The sequence below is a fragment of the Erythrolamprus reginae genome, chromosome 2, assembly GCF_031021105.1.
Source record: "Erythrolamprus reginae isolate rEryReg1 chromosome 2, rEryReg1.hap1, whole genome shotgun sequence".
NCBI lineage: Eukaryota > Metazoa > Chordata > Lepidosauria > Squamata > Dipsadidae > Erythrolamprus > Erythrolamprus reginae.
In genome coordinates this window covers 76,661,884-76,687,992 of record NC_091951.1, presented here as the reverse complement: position 1 = coordinate 76,687,992, position 26,109 = coordinate 76,661,884, and the positions used below count along the sequence as shown (strand labels likewise).

Genomic DNA, 26,109 nt, shown 5'->3' with positions numbered 1-26,109 from the left:
GGATGCCAGATGTTGGTGAATTAGAACTTCTAGCATCTCTTGTTATTGGCTATGCTGGCTGGAGGTTATGATACTTTATTGGAATTAATTGCTAGCAGTAGTCTTGATGAAATGTGACATGCATGGCAAAAGGAAAAATATAGTTCCATGGGTTTATAACACAATCATTTGGTTTTTCTTCTTGTATTTGTTTAGGTTCCTTTGTTTTTTTCCCAATAGAAAAGAAAACTTAGATTTGGAAGGCTTAGAATAACTTTATTGTCACTTTGAATGTACATTAATTGGCATAAATTAACATGAAACTTCGTTGCATACAGCTCTCAATATACAATACACAAACATGACAAAATAAATAAATAAATACAAAATTATGCATGTACTCATATATATTATATGACACCGAGAAAAAACACAATCTAGTTTGGATGTATACATGTAGATGGAGAGGGAAACTAATGTTATGAGTTTACCAGAAGGATGGCATAGGGAACAAAGCTGTTGCAGAATCTGGTAGTCCTCCTAGAAATGCTTCAAAACTTCCTCCCAGATGGGAGCAATAGAAACAGACCATAAAGAAGGCATGTGGGATCTGTGACAATGTTCTGAGCTCTACATAGCACTTATAAGTAGTATCCTGAATGACAGGAAGCGAGTTTCCTATAATCTTTCCTGCTGTCCTTACCACAATTGACTACTTGGATTTTTTAGATGGTTTGCTTCTTTACTGGGGCAGCTGACCACAAAACGACACATCTGAACCATCAAGGAATGAATCTGCAAAGATTATCTAATCAAAGACTTAATGGTAGTTTATCATTGTGTCACGTTCCTTTTGCAGTGCTTCATGCTGTGTGTCCGTGTGTCTAACTATAATAGGAGATTTCTGTTGGCACCACTTTTCTTTTAACATTGATTTTTTTTTAAAAAAAAGATATTTTAATTGTCGGAGGCTGTTATGCTGCAAATCTAGTGCCTATTTCCAGCATCATGTTTATTGCCAAGAATTCTAGATACTCGTAATGAGTTCATTTCCCCCCTCCCCTCCCAAAATAAAAATGGTGGTACGTATGTTCATCTCTATATTTCTCCCAGGATAACGCCTATTCCTCCTGCCTCACTCGTGCGTCTTGATGGTAAGAACTGCATTTTGTGAATGCAGAAGCTCTCCCATATTCAAGTATAGATATAACACTTTTTCAAATTTCCTAACACATCCATCCTCCTAAAATAATTGGAAATGCTTCGTCTAGGAGTCTATATTTTAATGTCTCTGGTGTTATACTGCCAAAAGAAAAGTAGAGGAACAGAGGTATAGAGCCTGGTTAATTAATTAAGGGACTGGCTGTCTCAATTTGTTTCTGCCTGCCTGGTCTGTTCTAGCAGAGTAGGTGCCTTCCAGATCCCTTCAGTTAAATACTGCCCTCTTGTGGGACAGAGGAAGCATGCTTTCTTTCAGAGCCCCCCCCCCTCTCAAATAGCTTTCCTCCCAGAGACATGGGTACCCCCTACCCATTCTTCTGGATATTCCTGAAAGGCCCTAAGACTTGGTTGTGTTCCCTGATCTGAGGTTAAAGTAGTTGTTATATATTTATTGATAGGGTCCCTGTCACATTTATGTACTGTTCATTGTCCTAGTTGTTTTAGTCCAGGCTGTCTGTTTTTGTGAATTGTAAATGTCTTGATTAATTTTAAATTTTGGGGTGGATTTTATAGATTATCCAGAGTCTTCTAGAGTGGGTATCCATAACAAATCTAATAAATAAATAGGATGACATTAATTGAAAACAGCAACAACTAACTATATCATTGATCCCAGTGAATAATTTGGAAAACATTCTATGACTTTATATGCCAAATGTGTAATGCGGGATTGTTTAAACTAGAAAAATAGAAAAAACATTCAAATATAAAGTCTCCATTCTGCAGACGGAGGTAGTGTGCAATTCCTACCATCAGAGGATTCTCATTCTGCTGCGTGTTTTGGTCCAGCAATTCAACTTGATAAGTGTCACGGAGATGCATTGAAGCATTTCAGACTATTTATCTTCCTTACTCTTTTTTGTGATAAGGATTGCATTTAATAGAAATAATTCCTGGTGGACACAGCTTCTGTTTTCTTGCCAGCAACCTGGCACAATGCAGTATATTGGGACTGACACAGCTTTCTCATGCTTTCTTCCTTTCCTTCCTCTTCCTTCCTTCCTTGCTTGCCTGGTCACATTTGCCTGCTGATCACTTTCTGGGTTTTTTCTCCCCCTATCTTTTCACTTTAGGCAAAGGACCTGCAATGGAAAGATGAAGAGCTGAAGAAGAGAGACACCTTCTACAAGGAACAATTGGCCAAGATGGAGAAGAAGGTGAGGCAACATGATCTTTCATCTGCAATGGCTTTATGTTAATGGGATGAGAGTAAATCACGAGAAAAGAGAAATGAGAACCATTGTGCTGAAACTTGGCATTATTATATTTATTTATTTATTTATTTATTTGTTTGTTTGTTTGTTTGTTAGATTTGTATGCCGCCCCTCTCCGTAGACTCGGGGCGGCTCACAATACAATAAAAACAATTCCTGACAAATCTAATAATTTAAAATTTAAAATTTTAAATAGTTAAAAAACCCCATTTTTAAGCAGACATATCTACAAACATACCATACATAAATTATATAGGCCTGGGGGAGATATCTCAGTTCCCCCATACCTGACGACAAAGGTGGATTTTAAGGAGTTTGCGAAAGGCAAGGAGGGTAGGGGCAGTTCTAATCTCTGGGGGGGAGCTGGTTCCAGAGAGTCGGGGCCGCCACAGAGAAGGCTCTTCCCCTGGGGCCCGCCAACCGACATTGTTTAGTTGACGGGACCCGGAGAAGGCCAACTCTATGGGACCTAACTGGTCGCTGGGATTCGTGCAGCAGAAGGCGGTCTCGGAGATATTCTGGTCCGATGCCATGAAGGGCTTTATAGGTCATAACCAACACTTTGAATTGTGACCAGAAATTGATCGGCAACCAATGCAGACTGCGGAGTGTTGGTATAACACTGGGGAAGCCCATGACTGCTCTCGCAGCTGCATTCTGCACGATCTGAAGTTTCCCCAGACATCCCTTTTGTGGCTCTCCTGCTCACACACTATTAATCTGCTTCAAAAGCAGAACTTTAAAACAGTAAACATTTGAAAGGGAATTGGTTCTTAACTGGATTATGGTTTTTTGTTTTTTTTTAAACTTTCTAAATCTTTCATATTGTTCCCTCTCACCCCTACTTATGAAGCTTGGTTTAAAGTAGAGTTATAGTTTTTTTTTAAAAAAAAATCCTTTGTTAAAATATGTGGCTTAGACAAGCAAACACAAAGCCAGTGAAAATAACTTCATCTTATTCCATACTTATGCTGTACATTAAAGCCACTGATTTATCTATGAAAAAGTCACTAATCAAAACATGTTGCATCCAAATGTTGTCTGTCTTGCTCTACGTAACCTTTTGAAATGAGCACAATTAAAAAAGGTGCGCTACATTTACATCTTTTCAGTGTAAAAATGACCCTTTGGAAATCTAGTTTGTATATTTCTTCCTGTTGTATTTTTTAATACAATGAGTTTTTAAAATATGGATAAGCAAGAATTCACCAAGTCATAATGGCATCTTCCTGAGAGTTTTTAAATAACTCTTATGTGAAGTTGCTAACTTTCAGGTAAACATATATAACTTTCAAAATTCAAAATAGGTTTGACTAGGAAGTAGTCAATGTGACACCATTTCTTTTCTTTTTTTTTAAGAGAGGGAAATCTGAGAAATTGTAGGTCATTTGGTTTAACATCTGTTCCAGGTAACATGTAGAAACAACAATCAGTATAAAAACACATAGGCATACTTTGTGTTCAAGTATTACTGTAAAAAAATAAGCACAGATTCCATAAAGATAAATTGTATTTCACCAATCTTTTAGAATTTTTGCAAGTATTTGTACCTTGATACAAATTACTATGTTAACCTTGCATATTTTTTCAAAAAGTTTTTTCCATCAAAGGTTCCTGAGTAAATGTAGTAGCAATGGGATAAGAAGATAGTGTCATCTAATAAATTGCTCCCCTGTTCAAAGGCAGAAAGAAAAGAATAGGAATGAAAGAGAATTTTTCTCAATGAATGAAAGTAAGAAGTAGTTCCTTGAAAATCTGTTTTGGGAATGATGCTTTTTCTTAAATGAACTTGATTTTGGCCCAAATAAGGAACTGGCTAAATTTGTAGATGATATTACGATGTTCAGATTGGGGGGGAAATAATGATCAAAGAAATGACAAATAAATTTTAGCAACTATAAAAAGATGTGCATTGGGATTTTAAAACATTCTAACATCACCTTAATGGGATCTAATCTGTAACTAACCAGAAAAATGAACTTGAATCATAGTCCATATTATAATGAAAATGTCAACTCTATGTATGGCAGTTGTAAAATGGAAAATTTCATGCTAGGCTTGAAAGCTAAAAATGCTATCGTAACAATGTCCATATATAGTCTGTAGTACCATTGGTATTGGAAATACCGTGTACAATTTGGGTTGACACAGTTGACAAAGGAAGCCGTGGAACTGGGAAGGATTCAGAAATGGGAATCAAAATAATAAAGCGATCAAATTCTTTCCCGTTGAGAAAAAGCTATAATGAGATTTAGAGAAAAAGGCAGCTGTAGGGTGATCTGATTAAGATGTACAAAATCATGTATGACATGGAGGAAGTTGTAGGAGAGATTATGTTATCTACTCAGAATGCTAGAACCAGACCCTTGATGGATGTGCAGCTGAAGAAGAAGCGGGTGGGGGGAATGATGGCAGTAGCATTGTGGTTCTCCAGGGAGGAGGCAGCATGTTCCAGAGAAAGGTTCAAATCAAGAACTTCTACAGTCCTCAAATGGTGTGGGAGAGGAAAAGGTTCAAAGGTTACCTTTTCAAGGTAACACCAGAGTACATCTATTAGGTTAGAAGGATCTAAAATCTTTACTCTGGGGATATTTTATATATTAGGTATAAGCAAATTAAAAAACTGGATTCTATTCTATTGGACTTTGTTGTACTGTAGGAAGCTAGCAAGCCATGTCACAAATCATATCACACGACTGTGGCTGACCATGGCAGCAAGGTGACGCTGCGGTGGCTACAACTTTGCCAATACAACTGGTCTGAAGATACTTGAAATTTAAATTGCAGGGCAGTAATGGGTCCAATATTTTTTTGCATTATTTAAACTTAGCTCATCTGAAGTACCTTGGTTCAAAAATTGTTGCTTTCTGATACACCATTTCACCCAATTGAAGGTTACAAACATACCACCAGGAGAGTTTTAGTGGTATATATATAAAGGCAAAATATAAATACTCATAAAAACATTGGGTTATATAGGCATGAAATTGAAGGAATTATTTTCTAACGAACATGAGAAAAAACCTAATAGATCGTGATTTTTTTTTTCATAATGGCCAACCCAAGCATTCTGAAGTGTCTCCAAGCCAAGGAAGACCAAAAGACATACCATTCTCCTGTAACTGTTCCCTTGAAACCTGTATTTGAACATATGCTACTCCCAACAGAGAAGTAACATAGTGTCTTCACAACCAATAGACAATGAAAGATATACCCTTCATTTAATTCATCTTCCTTTTAAACTTTCCAAGTAGTAGCCATCAAGTCTTGCAGTAATGAATTCCAGAAGTTAATTATTTATTATGTGAAGAAGTGCTTCTATTGTCTGTTTTAAATCTCCTGTAAATCAGCCCCATTAGACAACTTTGTATCGAGATTTGTTGACAGGGTTCGTGCATCAGACTCCTATTAATGTTCATGTTAGTCAGTTAACTCATTTATATTTTCTGTGCTTCTTTTGGGACTGGAGGAATAAGTAAACCACTGATTTTAAAAAAATTAAATCTCAAATATATGAGAGACTGCTGTGTTATGTGTCATGAGACCTTCTTGATACCACCTCCATTTCACAGTTATGCATCCAGTTGAGAAAGAGTTAACAGCAACACAGTGTAGGAAAGGGCCACAGGGGCATTGCAGACTTCCATTATCCACTACGCATGTTCTGAAGGTTGGGCACTCATGCTTTAAACTAGCAGTGCGTGACTTGTGGCTCAAAGCAATATACAGCGTTCCTTCTAACATCTTTAGAATGTCACCAGAGATCCCGCAAATTGCTGCAAAACTATAATTTCTAATGTGACAGAAGGGAACAATTAATTAAATACTTAGAAAGTAATATTAACAATATTTAGGTGAATTTTAATTGAATGTTGCCCACAGTCGTTCGTTGTCGTCCCCCGGTCATTCCAGCTTAAACTACATTTTAAAGTATAGGTTCTGGCCCTTCAGAGTTGAAAAAGACTTAAATGACAATTGTCCCCAAGAGCAATGTAATCTGCATATTAGTTTTGGCTACCATCATATTAAGGGAGAGACCAGAATTCAGTACCAGAGTACATATTTTGCATTACAAGATGTTCCGGTCTCAGTCTCTGGCAATTGCATTTAGAAGGAGCTCAGACTATTGGGAAAGAGAAGTATGTAGTTTTTTAAAAAATAAATCAAGTTATTAGCTGATACTCCTGGGCTTTATGTATGAAATAGACATTTTTCAATGGAATTTACAGTCAATCCACCACACAGTCTAATGATCACAGTTGTACTAATGTTCATAAGGGAATTCAGAGTTTTATTCTATACTTGTGAATGAAATTTGGCATGGTGCTATGCTTTTTACATGCTTCTCTCCAGATTTGTATTTTATAGGAGGGAATATGTATATAAGCATCAGTTACTTACTGGCTATTGAAAAAAATGTGTCAAAGTTGTCACATTCTCATGACAATCCTTTTGATTTACTTTAAAAAAACTGGATTTCCTGTTCTCACTTCATTTTTTTTTACTTATAAGCAGACTGAAAGCTATAAACCCATAAATGCTGCTTTAGGAGGAAATCACATTGAACATAGCCTATTTCTGAGGAATTTTGCATGAAATTAAGACTAAGATTAAAACAGGCATGGAATTAAGTCTAAGATTTTTAAACAGGAGAAATTAAGAAGCTTGACCATGGTATTAAAATTAAAAGCTATCAGCTCAATTGCATGTCATTGATAATTATTTTCTTTATTTCCTTCTTCCACGTTCTGTGCACAACAAGATGTTTGTATTTTGGGTGGGATAGGGGAGTATTTTCTCACTATATGGTAGTAGATAGTTTCTTGACCATTCAAACACCAGCATTTCACTGGCAATAAAATAGAAGAATGTCTCCAACTGCTGTAGAATGAGCCTGAATTAGAGTTGGAGATGGAGGGGGCTGGCAGAGGAGAGAAATGTACTTGAAGCAGTGTAATAAAGCTTAATTGTATTAGTTCTGAAAAAAGATTTTTGATCTTCAAGGATAATTTTATTCCTGTAATAGCTGGAAAGAGAAAATGCAGCACCGAACAATCTTTTATATTAGCTGCTGCTTTTATATTATTTTACTTTCATTTGTTGAATACACACAGACCTTGACAATTTTTTTCTGCTTCCATAGATACTGCTTTAGAATTCTTTAATCCAAAAAAATAGAGAGAGAGAGAGAGAGACTCACAAGGTGAGAGACTCAGAATGTGAAGTACATTGTGGAGGAAACATTGGAATAGTTGTTTGGTTAAATTGTAATGGTTGGATTTCCCAGAATTAAAAGCTAGGCTCTTCTGGATTTGGGATGAATTTGAGATCGATGGGGTAAAAGAGACAGGAATAATTCAGTATATAAAATAAGAGACCAAAATCATCCTCTCTATGTGTTTTTAAAGGCATTCTTTTCATTTGGAGTTTAACACATGGACTGTCAAAAGTCTGTCTACTTCTCAATTTCAAATTTTACTGGCTTTAAAGGATGTTCTTTCCACATAATGAACAACTAACGAGAGTATTATGATCACACCTTTTTCAAGTACTAAATTTCATAAATTTCTTACAAAACAAGCTGTAGGTTCATTTTAAATGCTGTTTTAATAAAACTGACTACATGATTATTCAATGAAATTCAGCATATGCCTTTATTCTTTTGGCCTGCACATGAAGCATGTCCTGTTTTCCAGTGGGGGCTACTGCTGGAAGAAGAGGTCACGGAAGCTCTTGGCCAAAGGAGAACAGTTATATTGGACCATTAGAAAAAGCTATGTAGAAAACAGCCCAGTGAAATTATTGGCAATTTAGAAATGGAAACAAGGGACTAGAGCAGTGATGGTGAAACTTTTTTTCCTTGAGTGCTGAAAGAATGCGGGCATGCGCTATTGTGCATGCGCAAGTGCCCACACCCATAATTCAATGCCTGAGGAGGGCGAAAACAGCTTCTTTCACCCTCCCGAGGCTCTCTGGAGGCTGGAAATGGCCTGTTTTCAAATTTCTAGTGGGTCCAATAGGCTTGTGTTTCACCCTCTTCAGGCTCCAAAGATTTCTCTGGAACTGGGGGAGGTAAAAACACCCTTCCCCATCCCCCAAGAGGCTCTCTGGAAGCCAATACTGCCCTCCCAGATCCTTTGTTTGAGCCAAAAATCAGCTGGCCGGCACACACATGCAAGTTGGAGCTGAGTTAGGGCAACAGTTCACGTGCCAGCAGATATGGCTCTGCGTACCCCCTGTGGCATCCGTGCCGTAGATCTTGATTTTATTATTTATTATTTTTATTTATTATTTTATTAGAGTTGTATGCCGCCCCTCTCTGAAGTCTCGGGGCGGCATACAATCGGATCTTGATTATCAGAGGCTTAGAGCCATGTTCTTTGTGACTGATCACTACATTTCTTGCACTAAATAGGGAGTTAGATTAGATCAGTGATTTTCAACCTTTTTTGAGCCGCGGCACATTTTTTACATTTTAAAATCCTGGGGCGCACCACTAACCAAAATGACACAAAATGACACCCTAAGACACTCTCTTCTCTTTTTCCATCCGTCTCCTCCCCACCTTTGTGTCTGTATACACACTCTTGAACCATTTCCAAAAACAGGTGAGGGCTGGGTTTTTTCCTCTCTTATTCTTTGGGTGCTTTTTATCATATGCTTTAAATTAAGAGTCACTTCTCCCTCTTTTGTTTCTCTTTCTTTCCTCTCATTCTCTGTCTCAATCATTTTCTCATTTCTCTTTTTTCCTCCCCTTTTTTCTCATTTCTCTCTCCCTTCCTCTCCTTTTCTCTTTCTCTCTCTTGCTTTCTCTCTCTCTTGCTTTCTGTTTCTCTTTTCTTTCTCTCTTGCTTTTCTCTCTCACTCTCTTTCTCTCTCTCTCTCTCTCTCCCTCTCTCAACAAAAAGTTGCGAGACAGGAACCTGAGCTTCCTTCTTCGCGGCACACCTGACCATGTTTCGCGGCACACTAGTGTGCCACGGCACACTGGTTGAAAAACACTGGATTAGATGACTTAGATGAGATGTTTTGTTATCTATTTGGCAGTTTCATCCTTCTGTGATGATTTATATTGATTACTTGGAATCTTTCCAGTTTGACTCCGGTTTAGTTTGTGTCCTGAAATGTCGTTACTTGTCATAATGCAAAGCAGGAAATGGTAGCAGTCTATGACCTTCCAGAGATTTCCGTGCAATCTTTAGAATCCTCTGCAGGACAATTTAAACTCTTCCTAGGTTCCTGGTCTGCTTTGTTTGAGATTCACTTACACATCACCTGTCAATTTTTTGTAGCAAATTGCAACTACTGGGGTTGGGAGAAACATTAAATGAGTTCCCCTCAATGTTGTTTCTCACTCAAATTGGCCTATTTGTCAGTTATTTCTGCATGTTCCATCAGTTTAAAAAAGGTTTATATCTGCCTTAGTAGATTACATGCATCAGGAAATGGCAGCAGTCGTGTATTTGTATTCTTCTGAATTTTGAGTTTTGAGAACTTTCAATTGTACTGAGAAACATTATTTTATGATAAGTAAACAATGTTTTCAAAATAAGAAATTAGAATCTTAAATATGGATGATTATAATGTAGTTCATTGTACAACATTTTATTATTCTGATTGATTGAATAAATTTTTGTCTAAAAAAAATAAAATAAAATATTGGACATGTCAATGTCCAAGATCTTGATCTTATTATTTATTATTTTTATTTATTATTTTATTAGAGTTGTATACTGCCCCTCTCCGAAGACTCGGGGCAGCATACAATTGGATCTTGATTATCAGAGGCTTAGATCCATGTTCTTTGTGACTGATCACTACATTTCTTGCACTAAATAGGGAGTCAGATTAGATGACCCAAGAAAGTCAAGAATTATCTGTAATTCAGTTTTGTCCAGTATGAGCTTCAGTTTGTTATTCTTCATCCTGTTCATCAAAGAGGCCATCTACATTAAGTTTGAACATCCCTCTCTTAACAGAGGGGGAAGGATGCAACACTACCTATCTCTTGTTTATAACAGAGTCCTTTCAGATATTCCAATAAGGCTCCATATCTATTTGCATTCTTCAGGTGATTCTGAGGGAACAGATAAACCTCCAAATGGCCTCAGTGACTCTCAGAGAGTGCTAACGACCGGATTACTGCAAGCAATATAAAACCTTCCATTCTTCAACATTCAATCAGACCTGAGTGTCGGGTCTCCCTGTTCCAGGAGAGACAGGACAGCATCAAGGGTCTTGCCGCCAAGGTCCAACATGAGCACAGGGTCCCCTAGTTCTTCTGTCCACTCTCCTGAGGAAAATGATTTCATGTGTTGCCATCACCCCTTGGGTACACCTACACTCTAGATATCTTCAATGGGCAGAAGCACCTCAACATCCTCAACATCAACATCCAGAGTCCTGGTCCCTCCAGAGGTTCTTCGCTCCCTGTCCTGGTGGCACTCACCAGCACTGTCCTAGAGGTGTATATTCCATGAGATGCACAGAATGACCATCAGCACGGACGCCAGCTTGACCTGTTGGGGGACCCACTCACAGGGGCAGATGGCTCAGGGCCAGTGGTCGTCAGTGGAGACCATCAACTGGCTGGAACTTGGAATTGTGTTTTTGGGCTTTGGACATTTCCAATGATTTTCAGTCGTCAGCCATGTTCTTGTCCTAATGGACAACGCAACGACCAAGGCCCATGTGAACCAGCAGGGCAGTACTCACTCCAGGACTCTAATACAAGAAGCAATAAGACTGGGACTGTGGGTGGAGCGACACCTACTCTCGCTTTCGGTGGACCGTATCTCTGGGGTTTCCATATCTGATGGACCATGAAGAGTGGTGCCTGCACTCATCCATCTTTTGCAACATCGCAAGCTGCTTTGATCTTCTGGAGGTTAATATATTGGCAACCCTGGACAACACCCACCTACTGAGTTTTTTCTCTTGGTTTCCCTTCCAGGGAGAAGAGGGAGTGAATGCCTTCCGAGGACATTGGCTTCCAGGCCTTCTATACATCTTTCCCTCCCTGCCCATCCTGCCTTAGTCATCCAGAAGGTGTTGGAGGAGCAGGCGGTGGTGATACTGATGGGCACCTTATTGGCTAAGGTTGGCTTGGTCCATGGACCTGAAGACCCTGTCGGTGTCCCCTCCATGGTGGATTCCACTGAGCGAGTTGTTGCTCACTCAGGGGGCGTTGGTATACCCAGATCACCGGTGGTACCAACTGACTGCCTGGCAGTTGAATGGCGCACACTTAGGCAACAGGATTATGATCCCAAGGTTATACTTACCATCCAAGCATCTCGCCATCCCTTCACAGAAAGAATCTAATCCACAACCTGGAGATCCTCCTATGGTTGGTGCACATCAAGCTCAGATGAAGACAATATTTTATTGTCACTGTAAATCTCTGAATGATATTACTCAGCAACCTCATGTAATGATTGAACAGTAAAGGAATAAAATGTAGCCAAGTGGAATTCCATACTGTAAATCTCTCGTGGTTGAATCAGAATCCCTATACCATTCTAGAAATAACTATCTAGAGATGAGCAGGACAACTGCAAAATTGCTCTACACACATTCAGAAAATCAGAAAGACTTACAGCATTGACAACCAATATACCCCATCTCTTTTCTGACAAAAAAAAAAGATCCCTTAGAGAGACCCAGGCTATTTAGTGCTGCTCTCAAATGGAAGGGGAGCAGAGCTTAAACATCAAAATCAGCTACCATTCATAGTGTCAAAGGGATCAAAACCTGTATTTTTGATGCTTGTATAAGGGGCAGTGATCTGAAGTCAATTGGGGGCATATAACTTATCAAAGGCTTGGTTTTCTTTCATTCGAAAAGGAATCTGGATTTCTTTATTCTCCTCGGGAGAGGGATAAACTTGCATTTTTTTCTGAACAATTTTTTATTTTTTATTTTCAACACATATCCATACAAATGTCAATGCATATGTACCTAACATACATATTACAAATAGTACATTAGTCCATATTTTCCATTTCTACATCCTTATTTTCACTTAAATCAATAGTATGCATTCAAAATTCATTTCCTCACTCACCCTCTTGCACTCTCCATCTCTCTCACCAACCTTTCTTCCCCCCCTCCAACCTTCCCTTTTCCTCTCGCCTCTCCTCCTTTAACCTTCTCCAAAAAACTTACTTTGTCCCTCTCCTTCTTAATGCTTTCTTGAGTGATTCCTCCTTCCCAAGGGGAGAAAAAACCCTTTTCATTTGGCAGACTATCAATATGATATTTTTAACCTATTACCTTATCAATTTTCTTATTTTTAAATTAATTTAAAATTAATTTTTTAAAATTAATTAATTTTTAAGTTAATTTATTTATTTTCTCTCTCTTTCTTGCTGTTTTTATCTTAATCCCGATCCTAACTAAACTCACTTTCTATCCATTTATAACACTTCATCCAAACCTTGAAATACTGAGTGTCCTCTCTGTCCTTAAGTCTCATTGTCATTCTACTTATCTCAGCACAGTCCAATTTTTTTTTTGAGAACATCTTCTTCTGACGGAATCTTAGAGCCTTTCCATTTTTGTGCAAAGGCAAGTCTTGCAGTTGTCGTTATGTACACTATTAGGTATGAGTCTTCTTTACTTAAATTGTCTGGCAAAATACCTAATAGAAATATTTCAGGCTTCAATGCTAGTTTTTGTTTCACAATTTTTTCAATCCATGTCTGAATTTTAGTGCAAAAAGTTTTTGCTTCTATACATGACCACCACATATGGTAAAAAGATCCTGGTATCTGTTGACATTTCCAACTTTTCATATTCTTATCGTTGAACATTTTAGCAATTCTTTCTGGTGACGTGTGCCGTCTATAAAACATTTTATATAGGTTTTCTTTAAAAGCGTTACAAATAGCTATACAATTTCTTATTCAAATTATCATCTACACCTAGCAAAATAACGTCCAGTTCAGTCTTTTTCAACGAAATATTTTCTGCCTTATTGTCTGTTTCATATCTTGCCCTAATTTGTAGTGTCGTATACCGGTCCAAAATAATTCCTTGTTCTTTTAATTCCTGATTCGATTTTAAGTTCCCTTCCACAGTCAAAAATGTCTTTGTATCTCAATACATTCTGCCAATCCAAAAGGTTTGGATGCATTGACAGTTCTGTTATCGATAATCAATAAAACTTTGCATTTTCTATTTGCTTGGGAATATGTTTCCTGATTACTTTTCTTGAAGCTGCGCTGAGGAGAGTATAAAAATAAGACAAACAATATTCCATATAAATATTATAAAAGCAATTTAGAAACTCCCATTAAATATAAACAAAATAAATAGAAGTACAACCAGTCAAAATATAACGTAATTAAAAGAAGTCTATAAGGCTGCTTACATTATGTAATATTCCTCCTTTGACTTTGGGGTGATTTCTGCTCCTTTCTGAAGTATAATTAAAGACCAGTTATGTAAATGTCATATCCATTTTTTCGACTTTAAAAAACACTTCAATAAAAATCCTACCACCAGTTTTTAAATAGAAGTAACTCTGACTTTCCCCACCAAATCCCATTTTTAGGAGGCATTTGTATTATTTTCATGGTTTTAACTAAGCACTGAGACTTTTAAAATGAAATAACATTTTTCTTACGTCTCTACAATAACATTTAAAAAAACGTGTTCCTTGAACACCTACTTTTGTAAGTATGTTTATTAAATGTATTTGTATTCTGCCTTTATTGTTTTTACAAATAACTCTAGGTGGCAAATTCTTATTTCCCCACCATAACCCTGTGAGATTGGGCTGAGAGAGAGGAACTGGCCCCAAATCACCCAGCTGGCTTTTGTGACTAAGGCAGGACTTGAACTCATGGTCTCTCATTTTTTAACCCAGTACCTTAACCTCTAGACCAGTGATGGTGAACCTTTTTTACCTCGGGTGCTGAAAGAGTACATGCTTGCACTTTTTCTCACACATGTGTGCCTATACCCATAATTTAATGCCACCCATGTGCCACTGCGCATGCATACACAACCCCCCATGCTACCCTTCTTCCAGGCATGTGTGCATTACTCCCCTGGTTTCCAGAATTTCGGTGGGCCCGTTAGGCATGTTTTTCGCCCTTCCCAGGCCCCAGAGGGGCCTAGGGAAGGCAAAAATGACCTACCTCACCCCCCTAGAGACCCTACGGAGGCTAGAAATGGCCCATTTCCAGAGTTCCAGTGGTCCCGTTACGGTTGTTTTTCACCATCCCCAGACTTGGAGCCTGGGTAGACCGAAAACGCCCTCCCAGAGCCTCCAGTAAGATGAAAAACAGCTGGCGCACACATGTGCATTGGAGCTGAGCTAGGGCAATGGCTCACGTGCCAGCACATATGACTCTGTGTGCCATGTGTGCCATGGGCTCGCCATCACAGCACTAGACCATAACTGGCTTTTGAACAGTCAAACTGGCTTTTGAACTGCTTTGAACTGTTGATATGATATGCCCAAACGTAAAATTGGTGACAGTGAAGAAAAAACCCAATCCTGTTAATTGAAGCAAATCAGAATCTTCTTGACTTACTTATCATTATAATAGAGGGATATGATACAAGACAGAAGTAACATGTTACTGTTGAACTCTGTATTTCCTCTCTCCCTCCCTCCCTCCCCCAGAAATGGCTATGTCTATATCATAGGTTTTTTTTAACAGTATTTTTTTTGTTATAAACAAGGATCCTCTTCAGTAGCCGACAATGCCTAGGAACAGTTTTATTAGGCATTTTAACATGCCACCCCACCCTTCCCATTTAATCCCTCTGTTTACTTAGAAACACTGCTGTGTTCTTCTTTTACTGTGGCTTTTAGAGCTCTCTGCTTGATTTTCTCATTAATGCCTGCTTCACTAAAAGCTTGTAAAATTTAGTTGTTAATATACATCAGTGCACCTGTTTTCAAAGATGAGTGAATTGATTGGTAATTTGATGAATTCAAAGAACATTTATATTAGGGTAAATAAAGTGCGCTCAATGTCATTGCTGCCTGCCTGTCATAGCGTACTCAGGCTTGTGTGTGCCCTCAATATTAAGTACTGTGTTGACTGATGTACAGTGCATTACATCAAATTACAAACAGCTTCTATGCAAACAGCAGCTTAAAGTGTTTGCTTCCATTTTGGTTTGTGTGATGATTGCAGAGGCATCTGGCACTGACATGCTGAAGGAAAGCTGTCTGAGGCTTATGATATATTTATTATCCAGGAATGGTACTTCTGTATCAGTGTGTTATTTTCTATGAATCAAGTCAGTGTAAAGTTGGTTAACTAAAATATTTACAGTTGCCAAAGCTGAGTTGTAGGTAGCTCAATTCTTAAGTGGCGCCTTCACTCTTGGTAGTAATGAAGAAACTCCACTGCCTCCCCATTGACAAGTTTTTGTCAATAAATGTTGAAATACAGTGTTTATTTTTTAAATCCTTTTCTGACTTATAATATTTAGGTATACAAACTTATATTGCTATGAAATGTATGTTATCCTATTGCCAGTTCAAATTGCATTTTGGTTTTACTGAAGGCTTCAAAAATTCTGTGGAGCTGCTGAAAGTTTGGACATCTACTTCACGGGCAGCCAAGATTGAGCTACATGGGCAGGTCCTAGAGTTGTAAAGTCCTCAATCACAAAGTTGGATGCATTGCCAGGTACTTCATCCAACACCACAAAGGTGTTGGATGAAGGTGGTGCCGTGGATATTGCCTACCTGGACTTCAGCAAAGCCTTTGATACGGTTCCACATAAAGAGCTGATAGATAAATTAGTGAAGATTGGACTTAATCCCTGGATAGTTCAATGGATTTGCAGCTGGCTGAAGCGTAGACATCAGAGAGTTATTGTTAACGGCGAGTATTCTGAGCAGAGTCAGGTTACAAGCGGTGTGCCACAAGGGTCTGTTCTGGGTCCTATTCTTTTTAATATGTTTGTGAGTGACATAGGGGAAGGTTTGGTAGGGAAGGTTTGCCTATTTGCCGATGACTCTAAAGTGTGCAATAGGGTTGATATTCCTGGAGGCATCTGTAATATGGTAAATGATTTAGCTTTACTAGATAAATGGTAAAAGCAATGGAAACTGCAGTTTAATGTTTCCAAATGTAAAATAATGCACTTGGGGAAAAGGAATCCTCAATCTGAGTATTGTATCGGCAGTTCTGTGTTAGCAAATACTTCAGAAGAAAAGGATTTAGGGGTAGTGATTTCTGACAGTCTCAAAATGAGTGAACAGTGCAGTCAGGCGGTAGGGAAAGCAAGTAGGATGATTGGTTGCATAGCTAGAGGTATAACAAGCAGGAAGAGGGAGATTATGATCCTGCTATATAGAATGCTGGTGAGACCACATTTGGAATACTGTGTTCAGTTCTGGAGACCTCACCTACAAAAAGATATTGACAAAATTGAACGGGTCCAAAGACGGGCTACAAAAATGGTGGAAGGTCTTAAGCATAAAACGTATCAGGAAAGACTTAATGAACTCAATCTGTATAGTTTGGAGGACAGAAGGAAAAGGGGGGACACGATCGAAACATTTAAATATATTAAAGGGTTAAATAAGGTCCAGGAGGGAAGTGTTTTTAATAGGAAAGTGAACACAAGGACAAGGGGACACAATCTGAAGTTAGTTGGGGGAAAGATCAAAAGCAACATGAGAAAATATTATTTTACTGAAAGAGTAGTAGATCCTTGGAACAAACTTCCAGCAGACGTGGTAGATAAATCCACAGTAACTGAATTTAAACATGCCTGGGATAAACATATATCCATCCTAAGATAAAATACAGAAAATAGTATAAGGGCAGACTAGATGGACCATGAGGTCTTTTTCTGCCGTCAGACTTCTATGTTTCTATGTTTCTACTTGAATTTTTAACACACAACTGCAAGGGCATTGAAATGGCCATAAACTTCAGGCACCAGTCATAACTCATTCATTCTACACCATCATAAGTTTGAATGGTTACTGAATGAACAGTCATTGAGTGAGTATTGAAAACCATCAAAAGAAGAGCAAGGGTGGATGTACTCCTTCATGATATCCAATTTAGCTTATAGCTGCTGCACCCAACCCTGTCCAAATCAGTATCTAGACCCAAACGTTTAAAAGTGATTTATTAAAAAATGTATGTTATTCTATTGCCAGTTCAAATTGCATTTTGGTTTTACTGGTATTCACTCTGTAGCAGCATCCACAGTAGTAACTTACTCAGAGCTGTTCATCCAAACAAATACTGTATATCAATATGGGATATAATTTCCAGCTAAAAGTTTTTTTATCTCTCAAGAGACCAATGAGAGAGAATGCATATTTGACATATATCTTTGGCCGATTCATAATAGCAGTTGTAGAGTTTCATCAGCTAATAGTCACCACATTTCTTAATCACCAATTGCTCAGTGTAGCATCCGTGCTATTCTAAAATAGAGAACTTCTGAACATTGATAAATAAATATGATTGTGGGGGATTATGTTGAAAAAGTGAACATATCAAGCCCGATTATAAACATTTGTAACATTAATTATTTGATGTTGTAGACTTTGCTCACAAATATTAAAAAAGTACTCCATCAGATTAAAGCAATCAAAGGACGCCAAATTCAGCACTTACTACATTTATTATAGAAACGGCTATGCCAGCTCAGTGAATTAGGGCACTGTCAATCATGCCCCATAAGCAAGCCAAACCAAAGCAATTTTATTTTCTCATTATCTGGGAAGGAAAGCTAGGCTTAAACAGAGTTTTAGATTCTTTAAAACTACAAAGGGTTCCAGAATTACTGTATTTCAACATGAAAATGATACTTCTCAAGGACCACCTCACTTATTACACTGCTGGATCCTCAGCTCAAGAAGTAACCTGCCTAGTGGCTATCTATTTCCATATTGTTCCCAAGAAAACCACATCGATTTATGCATCAAGATCTGGAATCATCTCAAGTTTGACTCATAAAATTCTTTTATACAAGATACAAAATTTTAAAAAAAAAAAAAGCTCACCAGATTTCATAGAAATGGTTACAGGAAAATTCAGATTTTCTTCCTCTGGCATATGAATATTCAGCAAAGGGAGAAGGAAACAAGATAAAGCATTACAATACAAAACTGGTAGAAAGGTTCAATTGCATCTCAGTTGTCCTCATTCCATTTTTGGTAGACTTGGACTCTGTCTGGCTGTATAGCTGCTTACGCTTACATGAATGTTTCCATTGTTCGTTAAAAACTGAAAGATGGGGAGCCAAAGCAGTGCTGCTGAATGGTGAAGTCTTGGGAAGGATACTTTATTTGAGAATAGCGTCTCACTCTCTACTCTCCTGCAATAAGAACTAATATACTACAGTACTCAAGTCTCCAGCATTAATTTATTTAAAACATTTATATAGCTGCCTATCTTCCAATCAAGTCTAGGGAGCTCCCAAACAAAAGTTAAAACAACATCTAAAATGATATTAAAACTATAAAACTAAACACATCAAAATCAGACTTGATTAAGGATAGTAAGTCATTAGAACACGTTTAGCCTCCTGGGGAGGGGCGAGAGAAGCTGTTTTCATCCTCCCCATGCATTGAATTATGGGTGTGGGCACTCGCGCATGTCCGATAGTGCATGTCCATGCTCTTTCGGCACCCGGTGGTAAAAAGGTTTGCCATCACTGATCTAGAACATTTCTCCTTCTTCTGTTCATGGCCCAAATATGTCCTTGGAAATGAAACACAGTGTGATTTTCTTGTTTATACAGATTAGGATATAAAGTTCAGTAAAGCTATGTGCACTTAAAGTTTCTGTGGTAGGTTGCCTTCTGCATTTTTCTTCCTTTGTAGAGCATGGTATCAGCATCAAAAGCACCCATGACTTGGGAAGATAGTCCTGAACCAATAATACAGTAGCGGCGCTGAGTGATTGAATTGCTTCAGCTTGAGTGCATAATTGTGGATTTCCTCAGTTATGCAATTCCCTGCGCTTTAGCTGTGGGATGTCTGATTTGCATAATCACTCTGTGGTTACATCTTAATAGCTCTGTTGTGTGTGCATATGGTGTGTGCATGTACGGATGTAGATATATTTCTTTGATCTTACTGGTGGCTGTAATTTCTGCATTCTTAATGGCTAACCATACTGGAATTGTATGCATTGTGCCAGGAAAAAAAAGCCTCTGTGTCTCATTGTTGTTAAAATAAGTTATTCGTCTCCATAGAAAAAAAATTGGGAATATTTTGAAATATAGGCAGAATTGGTTACCAGATAATGAAGAGTGTTATTTGTTAAAAGTATATTTTAAAAACAACTTTGATTATACTTATTCAGATAATAACCTGAATTGTTTTTATGCTTTGTTACTATGTACAGTGATACCTTGTCATACAAACTTAATTGGTTCCGGGACGAGGTTCTTAAAGTGAAAAGTTTGTAAGACGAAACAATGTTTCCCATAGGAATCAATGGAAAAGCGATTAATGCGTGCAAGTCCAAAATTCACCCCTTTTGCCAGCCGAAGCGCCCGTTTTTGCGCTGCTGGGATTCCCCTGAGGCTCCTCTCTGTGGGAAACCCCACTTCTGGACCTCTGTGTTTTTGCGATGCTGCGATTTCACTGAAGCTCCCCTTGCTGGGAAACCCCACCTCCGAAATTCCGTTGCCAGCGAAGCGCCTGGTTTTGCGCTGCTGGGATTCTCCTGCTGGGATTCCCCTGCAGCGTCACAAAAACACGGAAGTCCGGAGGTGGAGTTTCCCATAGAGGAGAGCCTCAGGGGAATCCCAGCAGCGCAAAAATGGGCGCTTCACTGGCAACAGAAGTCCGGAGGCGGGGCATCCCAGCGGCAGCAGTGGGTTTGTAAGGTGAAAATAGTTTGTAAGCAGAGGCAAAAAAATCTTAAACCCCGGGTTTGTATCTCGAAAAGTTTGTATGACGAGGCGTTTGTAAGACGAGGTATCACTGTATAATACAAATGCTTTGTATTTTATGCTTTGTTATTATGTATAATACAAATATTATAGATGTTGCTGTTCTAACCATAATATTCTGAACATTATACATAACAAAGTCTTGTCTTTATTCTAAACATGCAAATTATTCACAGCACTTTCCCAAAAACCAATTGATGATAAATTCCATTAATGACTAAGTCAAGATGATCAAATTTCCAGTTAAAGCCATGTCTTTTGTGTTTTCAGTTATATATAAATGGTATGATTTCATGTTGGAAACTCATATTTCCTTATGCTTTCTTCCTTACTTGTTTGCAATACCCTGTAATCACCCATCCTCATAGCAACAAAAACTATTTTAATTATCCAACAGCATAGCATGTATGATATGGAGATTCTCAGTCATCCGGATCATGGTTGTCCCAAAAGTACTGTACTTTTTCAAGAGGCGGACGGATTTTCTGGTTTTTCTTTGAAGTCGTTTCTCTTCTCATCCAAGAAGCGAAACATCTTCAAAGAAAATAGAGTCTAGTTGCCTCTTGATAAAGCACCTTTGGGACAACATGTGTGATACTTTTCACTGCATTGCTTACCTATAGATGTTTTCTTCTGCAGTTGAGAGGCCTATACAGCCTATCTGAGCTCGTTCTGGTTACACCAGATATTCTTTCCTGAAGATTGTTCATTAATGACTTTGAAAGCCTCTTGAACTGCCACTCAACTTCAGAAGCTTTCCAAAAATCTGCAGTAACAGGTTCTGTTCTTTGGAAGCCTCCATATGTCCTACATGAATTTGGAATGGTCTGTGCAAGCTCAACAGCCCTTTGAGAATGGAACCAGTTCTTGTATGGGGCTTCCAGAGGCTTCCAAAGAATGCAGCCTCTTTGCATGGTATTCAAAAGGCTTCAAAAATTATGTGGAGCTGCTGAAAGTTTTGGGCATCTACTTCACGGGCAGCCCCTAGGCTTATAAAATTTGGATATGGTATGCTAGTGTGTATGATTGGTTTTTAACTTGTGGTGTTCTTAAAATTAATTTAATATTGGATTTGTCTTGTATTGCTGTTGCTGTGAGCCGCCCCGAGTCTGCGGAGAGGGGCGGCATACAAATCTGATTAAACTAAACTAAACTAAACTAAACTAAACTAAACTAAACTAAACTAAACTAAACTAAAGATTGAGTGACATGTGCAGGTCCTAGAGTTGTAAAGCCCTCACAGTCATAAAGTTGGGTGCATTGCCAGGCACTTGATTTTTTAACACACAACTACAAGGGCATTGAAATGGCCATAAATTTCAGGCACCAGTCATAACTCCATTCATTCTACACCATCATAAGTTTGAATGGTTATTGAATGAACAGTCATTGAGTGAGTATTGAAAACCATCAAAAGAAGAGCAAGGATGGATGTACTCCTTCATGTTATCCAATTCAGCTTCTAGCTGCTGCACCCAACCCTGTCCAAATCAGCATCTAGACCCAAACTTTTAAAAGTGATTTATTAAAAAAATACTTTCATAAGTATTTTTAATTGCAAAACTTAGAGGGAAGATGTGGGGGTAAACATTTTAAAAAAATAACACACTACAGTTTCATTTAAACTAGTTTCTTGTCTATTTATTTTTCTCAGACTTCATTTAAAAATAAAAATGCACGCTAAAATCAATACATGGAATGTTGCCTTTATTCATGAACAATTGTTTTGTTTGCTTAATAATAGATATTTGATTTGGAGGCTTTGTTTACTTTTCTTCATAAAAGGTTTATAACTACTTTAAGAATTTTGATTTTTTTAAAAAGAGGTTTTCTTGATAAAGTTTTCTGTATTTTGACAGAAGTAGATACTCAAAACTTGACAGCAATACGTCATTACAGTTTTTAATGTAGCAACTAATTTCTTTTTTCTTTTAAAATGCAGTACTAATTCTATATTTAATGGGAAATGCTATCCAATATATTAACATCAGATAAGGATTCTTGTCCTATTTCTAAACTTCTAATTGTAGACGGACTTTTTTTATGTGTGATATATACAGGTAAAGGATGCCATCCCTGTAACTATATCATTTCTATACAGTATTAGTGGATCCTATTTTTTAAATTATACAAGTTTCATTTAAACTAATTTAGAAAGAATTTGGAAAGAATTCCATGAATGGAAATCTTCAAGTGAAAAACAACTCAGGATGCTTGGGAAACTCTGAAATATGAGATTATAAAGGCCCAGTCTAGTACATTACCATTAAAAAAGAAAGGGAGATCCCAGAAGAAACCAGCATGGTGGCATAAGGAACTCTTTCATAAATTAAGACAAGTATAAAAAGTGGAAAGAGCACATAACTGCACATTGCAGAAAGCAAACAGCCAGAATATGCAAAGATGAAGTCAGGAAATTTAAGGTTCAAAATGAACTAAGACTTGCAACAAATGTCAAAAATAATAAAAGTTTCTTCCAATATGTAAAAAAAACAAGACAAAGGTGGGAAACGATTGGTTCACTAATGGGATGTGATGACATGAAAACAACAACCAGTGGTGAGAAAGTAGAACAACTACTTCTATTTCTATTCTTCTATTTAGATTTATATACCACTTCATAGTGCTTTTACAACCATCTCTAAGCGGTTTACAGAATCAGCCTATTGCCCCCAACAATCTGGGTCCTCATTTTACCCACCTCGGAAGGATGGAAGGCTGAGTCAACTTTGAACCGATGGTGAGATTTGAACTGCTGAACTACAGCTAGCAGTTAGCTTAAGTAGCCTGCAGTGCTGCACTCTAACCACTGCGCCATCCCAGCTCTTAACTCATTAATTGCACCTGTCATTAGACAAAAGGAAAAAGCAGGCCAGCTTTTCAAAAACAGTACCGTTAAAGACAGATTAGCAATACAAATCAAAATAGGCAAGAAAATGATAAGAAAACAGCTCTCCTGTCTAGATAAGTTCAAATCACCAGATCCAGATGGATTCTATCCCAGGGTTCTGAAGGAGCTGGCAGATGTGATTTCACAATACTGAACCATATCTTTCAAAGATCCTGGAGCACAGGGGAACTACCAAAGGAATGGAAAAGAGCCGATGTGGTTCTCATCTTCAAAAAATGGGAAAAAACGAATTCAGGAAACTATAGGCCAGTCAACCTAACATCAATACCTGGGAAGATCCTGGAAAAGATAAGCAACAAATCTGCAGACACTAGAGGCAAGCATAATTATAATCTCAAGCCAACATGTGTTTGTCAAAAACAGATAATAATAATAATAATAATAATAATAATAATAATAATAATAATAATAATCCCAGTGAATCCCAGCAACCGGTTAGGCCCCACAGAGTTGGCCTTTTCCGGCTCCCGTCGATGAAACAATGTTGTCTGGTGGGACCCAGGGGAAGAGCCTTCTCTGTGGTGGCTCCAACCCTCTGGAATCAACTCCCCCCCAGAGATTAGGACTGCCCCCACCCTCCTTGCCTTTCGCAAAATCCTTAAAACTCACCTCTGTCATCAGGTATGGGGAAATTGATTCCCCTGGGCCGTTTCCGCTTTATGTATGGTTTGTATGAGATGTATGATTGTTTTTATATTAATGGGTTTTAAATTGTTTTAATTTTGGATTTGTATTGTTTCTGTTGTTGTGAGCTGCCCCGAGTCTTCGGAGAGGGGTGGCATACAAATCTAATAAATAATAATAACAACAACAACAATAATTGTATGCCGTCCCTATCTGAGGACTCGGAGATCATATCCAAGATATCTTATAGCAAGGTGTTGTGGGCATAAATTGTTTGAATTTCACTAATGCATTTGATAAAGTAAGCCACAACCTATTACTTGGTAAAATAGAAAAAAATGGGTTAGACAATATCACCTGATGGATTCATAATTGGCTGACCAACTGTACCCAATGTGTATTCAGTGGAATAACACCAACATGGGGGGAAGTTTGCAATGTTGTACCTCAATGTTCTGTCAAGTATTCTTCAACTTATTCAGAAATGATTTAGATGAGGGGGTGGGATCTATCTCTACCTACCTACATACCTATCTCCCGTTTTGTGAGATTATTAATTTTTGTGAGATTTTAATGTACTGGCCTGAGTTTTTGAAAGGTCTTGCTTTAAAATGACAAAATATCCTAATTGGATAATTTTGCTAGCTTTAGATTTATTTATTTATTTATTGGATATGTATGCCACCCCTCTCTGAGGACTTAAATGATCTTAAATCTTTAAATTGTTTTGGAGGTAGTATCTATTACTCCTACAGTAAGGATTAAGAGGAAAAGGCAGTTATTTCCATCATGGGAACATATATTTATGCATAGGTGTCATTTTTTTGTTATAGATGTAGAATAACATAGGATGAAAGAAAGGTCTTTTAGAGAAACCAAATGGCAGTTCTAAAGTAAAATGAAATCTGACAGCTTGAAGACTTGGTATGATTTTGATATTAATAAAATAATGTTTGAAAGATCCAGAAAATGTTGGGGCTTTCTTAGTTTAATGCTAAGATCATACATGTATCTTCCTTTAACCAGAAGCTTATTGAATTTAAATGAAAGGTCTGCCTTTGTATTCATAGTGGCTCTAGAAACTCAGCTAACATCATTAAATGCTGATCAGATGATCAGAATAATTTGGAGTAAAGTTGTTACTACTTCCCAAATCTTTTTAGAGACATTCAAACTGAGAACCATTACTTGTTCAGACCTCCTGCTGCACCTAATCCATCCATTCATAAAGTTGATCTTTTAAATTTATTTTATGCTATATTTCAATCTATTTATGATTGTCTTTAAGCCCATTCTCTAGGTTCTGATAATACCTTACTCCTGCAGCCTCCGCAGTATGATTGGGGTTTTTTTTTTTTAATGACAGTTGCTTCTATGCAAAAGTTTGTAGCTTTGTAATATCTTCCAGCTTTCCAATTTCCTTAAAGGCTTAAAAAAATAAATAAATTACCGAATCACATGACAAACTGCTGCACAGAACACAGCAATTTTCATAGCAAGCTGTTTTAAAATGGTTTCCTGATAGTAACTAATCACTAGAATTCACTTGAGTTGTTGAGCACACCAGGAATTTTGTGTATCAGTTCACTTGAATAGCCAGTTGCTACCCCATTCCCAAATATTTTAATAAAATATTTGTTTGGCCCAAAATGTTTCCCCTGATCAGGTTATCCACTCTCAATGTCTCTTTTACAAAGATTGCATTCCATTGTCGTGTACTACAAGCAACAATGGTAGTCCACTAGTGGCTTTCTGAGGAAATCACTGTACAGTGATACCTCTACCTACGAATGCCTATACTTACGAACCTTTCTAGATACGAACTGGGTGTTCAAGATTTTTTTGCCTCTTCTCACGAACCATTTTTCACTTACGAACCTGAGCCTCCGAAACTAACCGCTCCTGGAGGAGAAAAGGAAGGAGGGGCCAGGGCATCCCCCTCCTCTCAGGGAGGAAATAGGACCGTAAAAGGTGGGGGAAGCTTCCGTGCGGCCTCTCTAGGAATCTCCTGGAGGAAACAGGGCCGGAAAAGGTGGGGAGAAGCCTCCATGGAACCTCTCTAGGAATCTCCTGGGAGGAAACAGGGCCTCCACCCTCCCTGTGGTTTCCCCAATCACACAGGAAGTGCAAATTGTGTGAAGGATGGAATACTTATTTTAGTTAGAACAATTAATCCATGGAGCATGAGATAGCTGAGAAAAAGGCACAGGTAGGAAAACAGCTGGCCAAAGAAAAATTTGAAGTCAAAAAGTCCAA

At 38.0% G+C, this 26,109-nt stretch overlaps 1 protein-coding gene across 1 annotated transcript in view; it reads left to right on the top strand.

Moving 5' to 3' along the window:
- The window catches only part of CHCHD6 (coiled-coil-helix-coiled-coil-helix domain containing 6), a 319,245-nt gene that overhangs the window by 126,004 nt on the left and 167,132 nt on the right, over positions 1–26,109 (top strand). Inside the window, exon 5 of the mRNA XM_070738373.1 lies at positions 2,274–2,357. Coding sequence (XP_070594474.1) covers positions 2,274–2,357 — 84 coding nt within the window. The remainder of the gene's footprint in view (positions 1–2,273; positions 2,358–26,109) is intronic.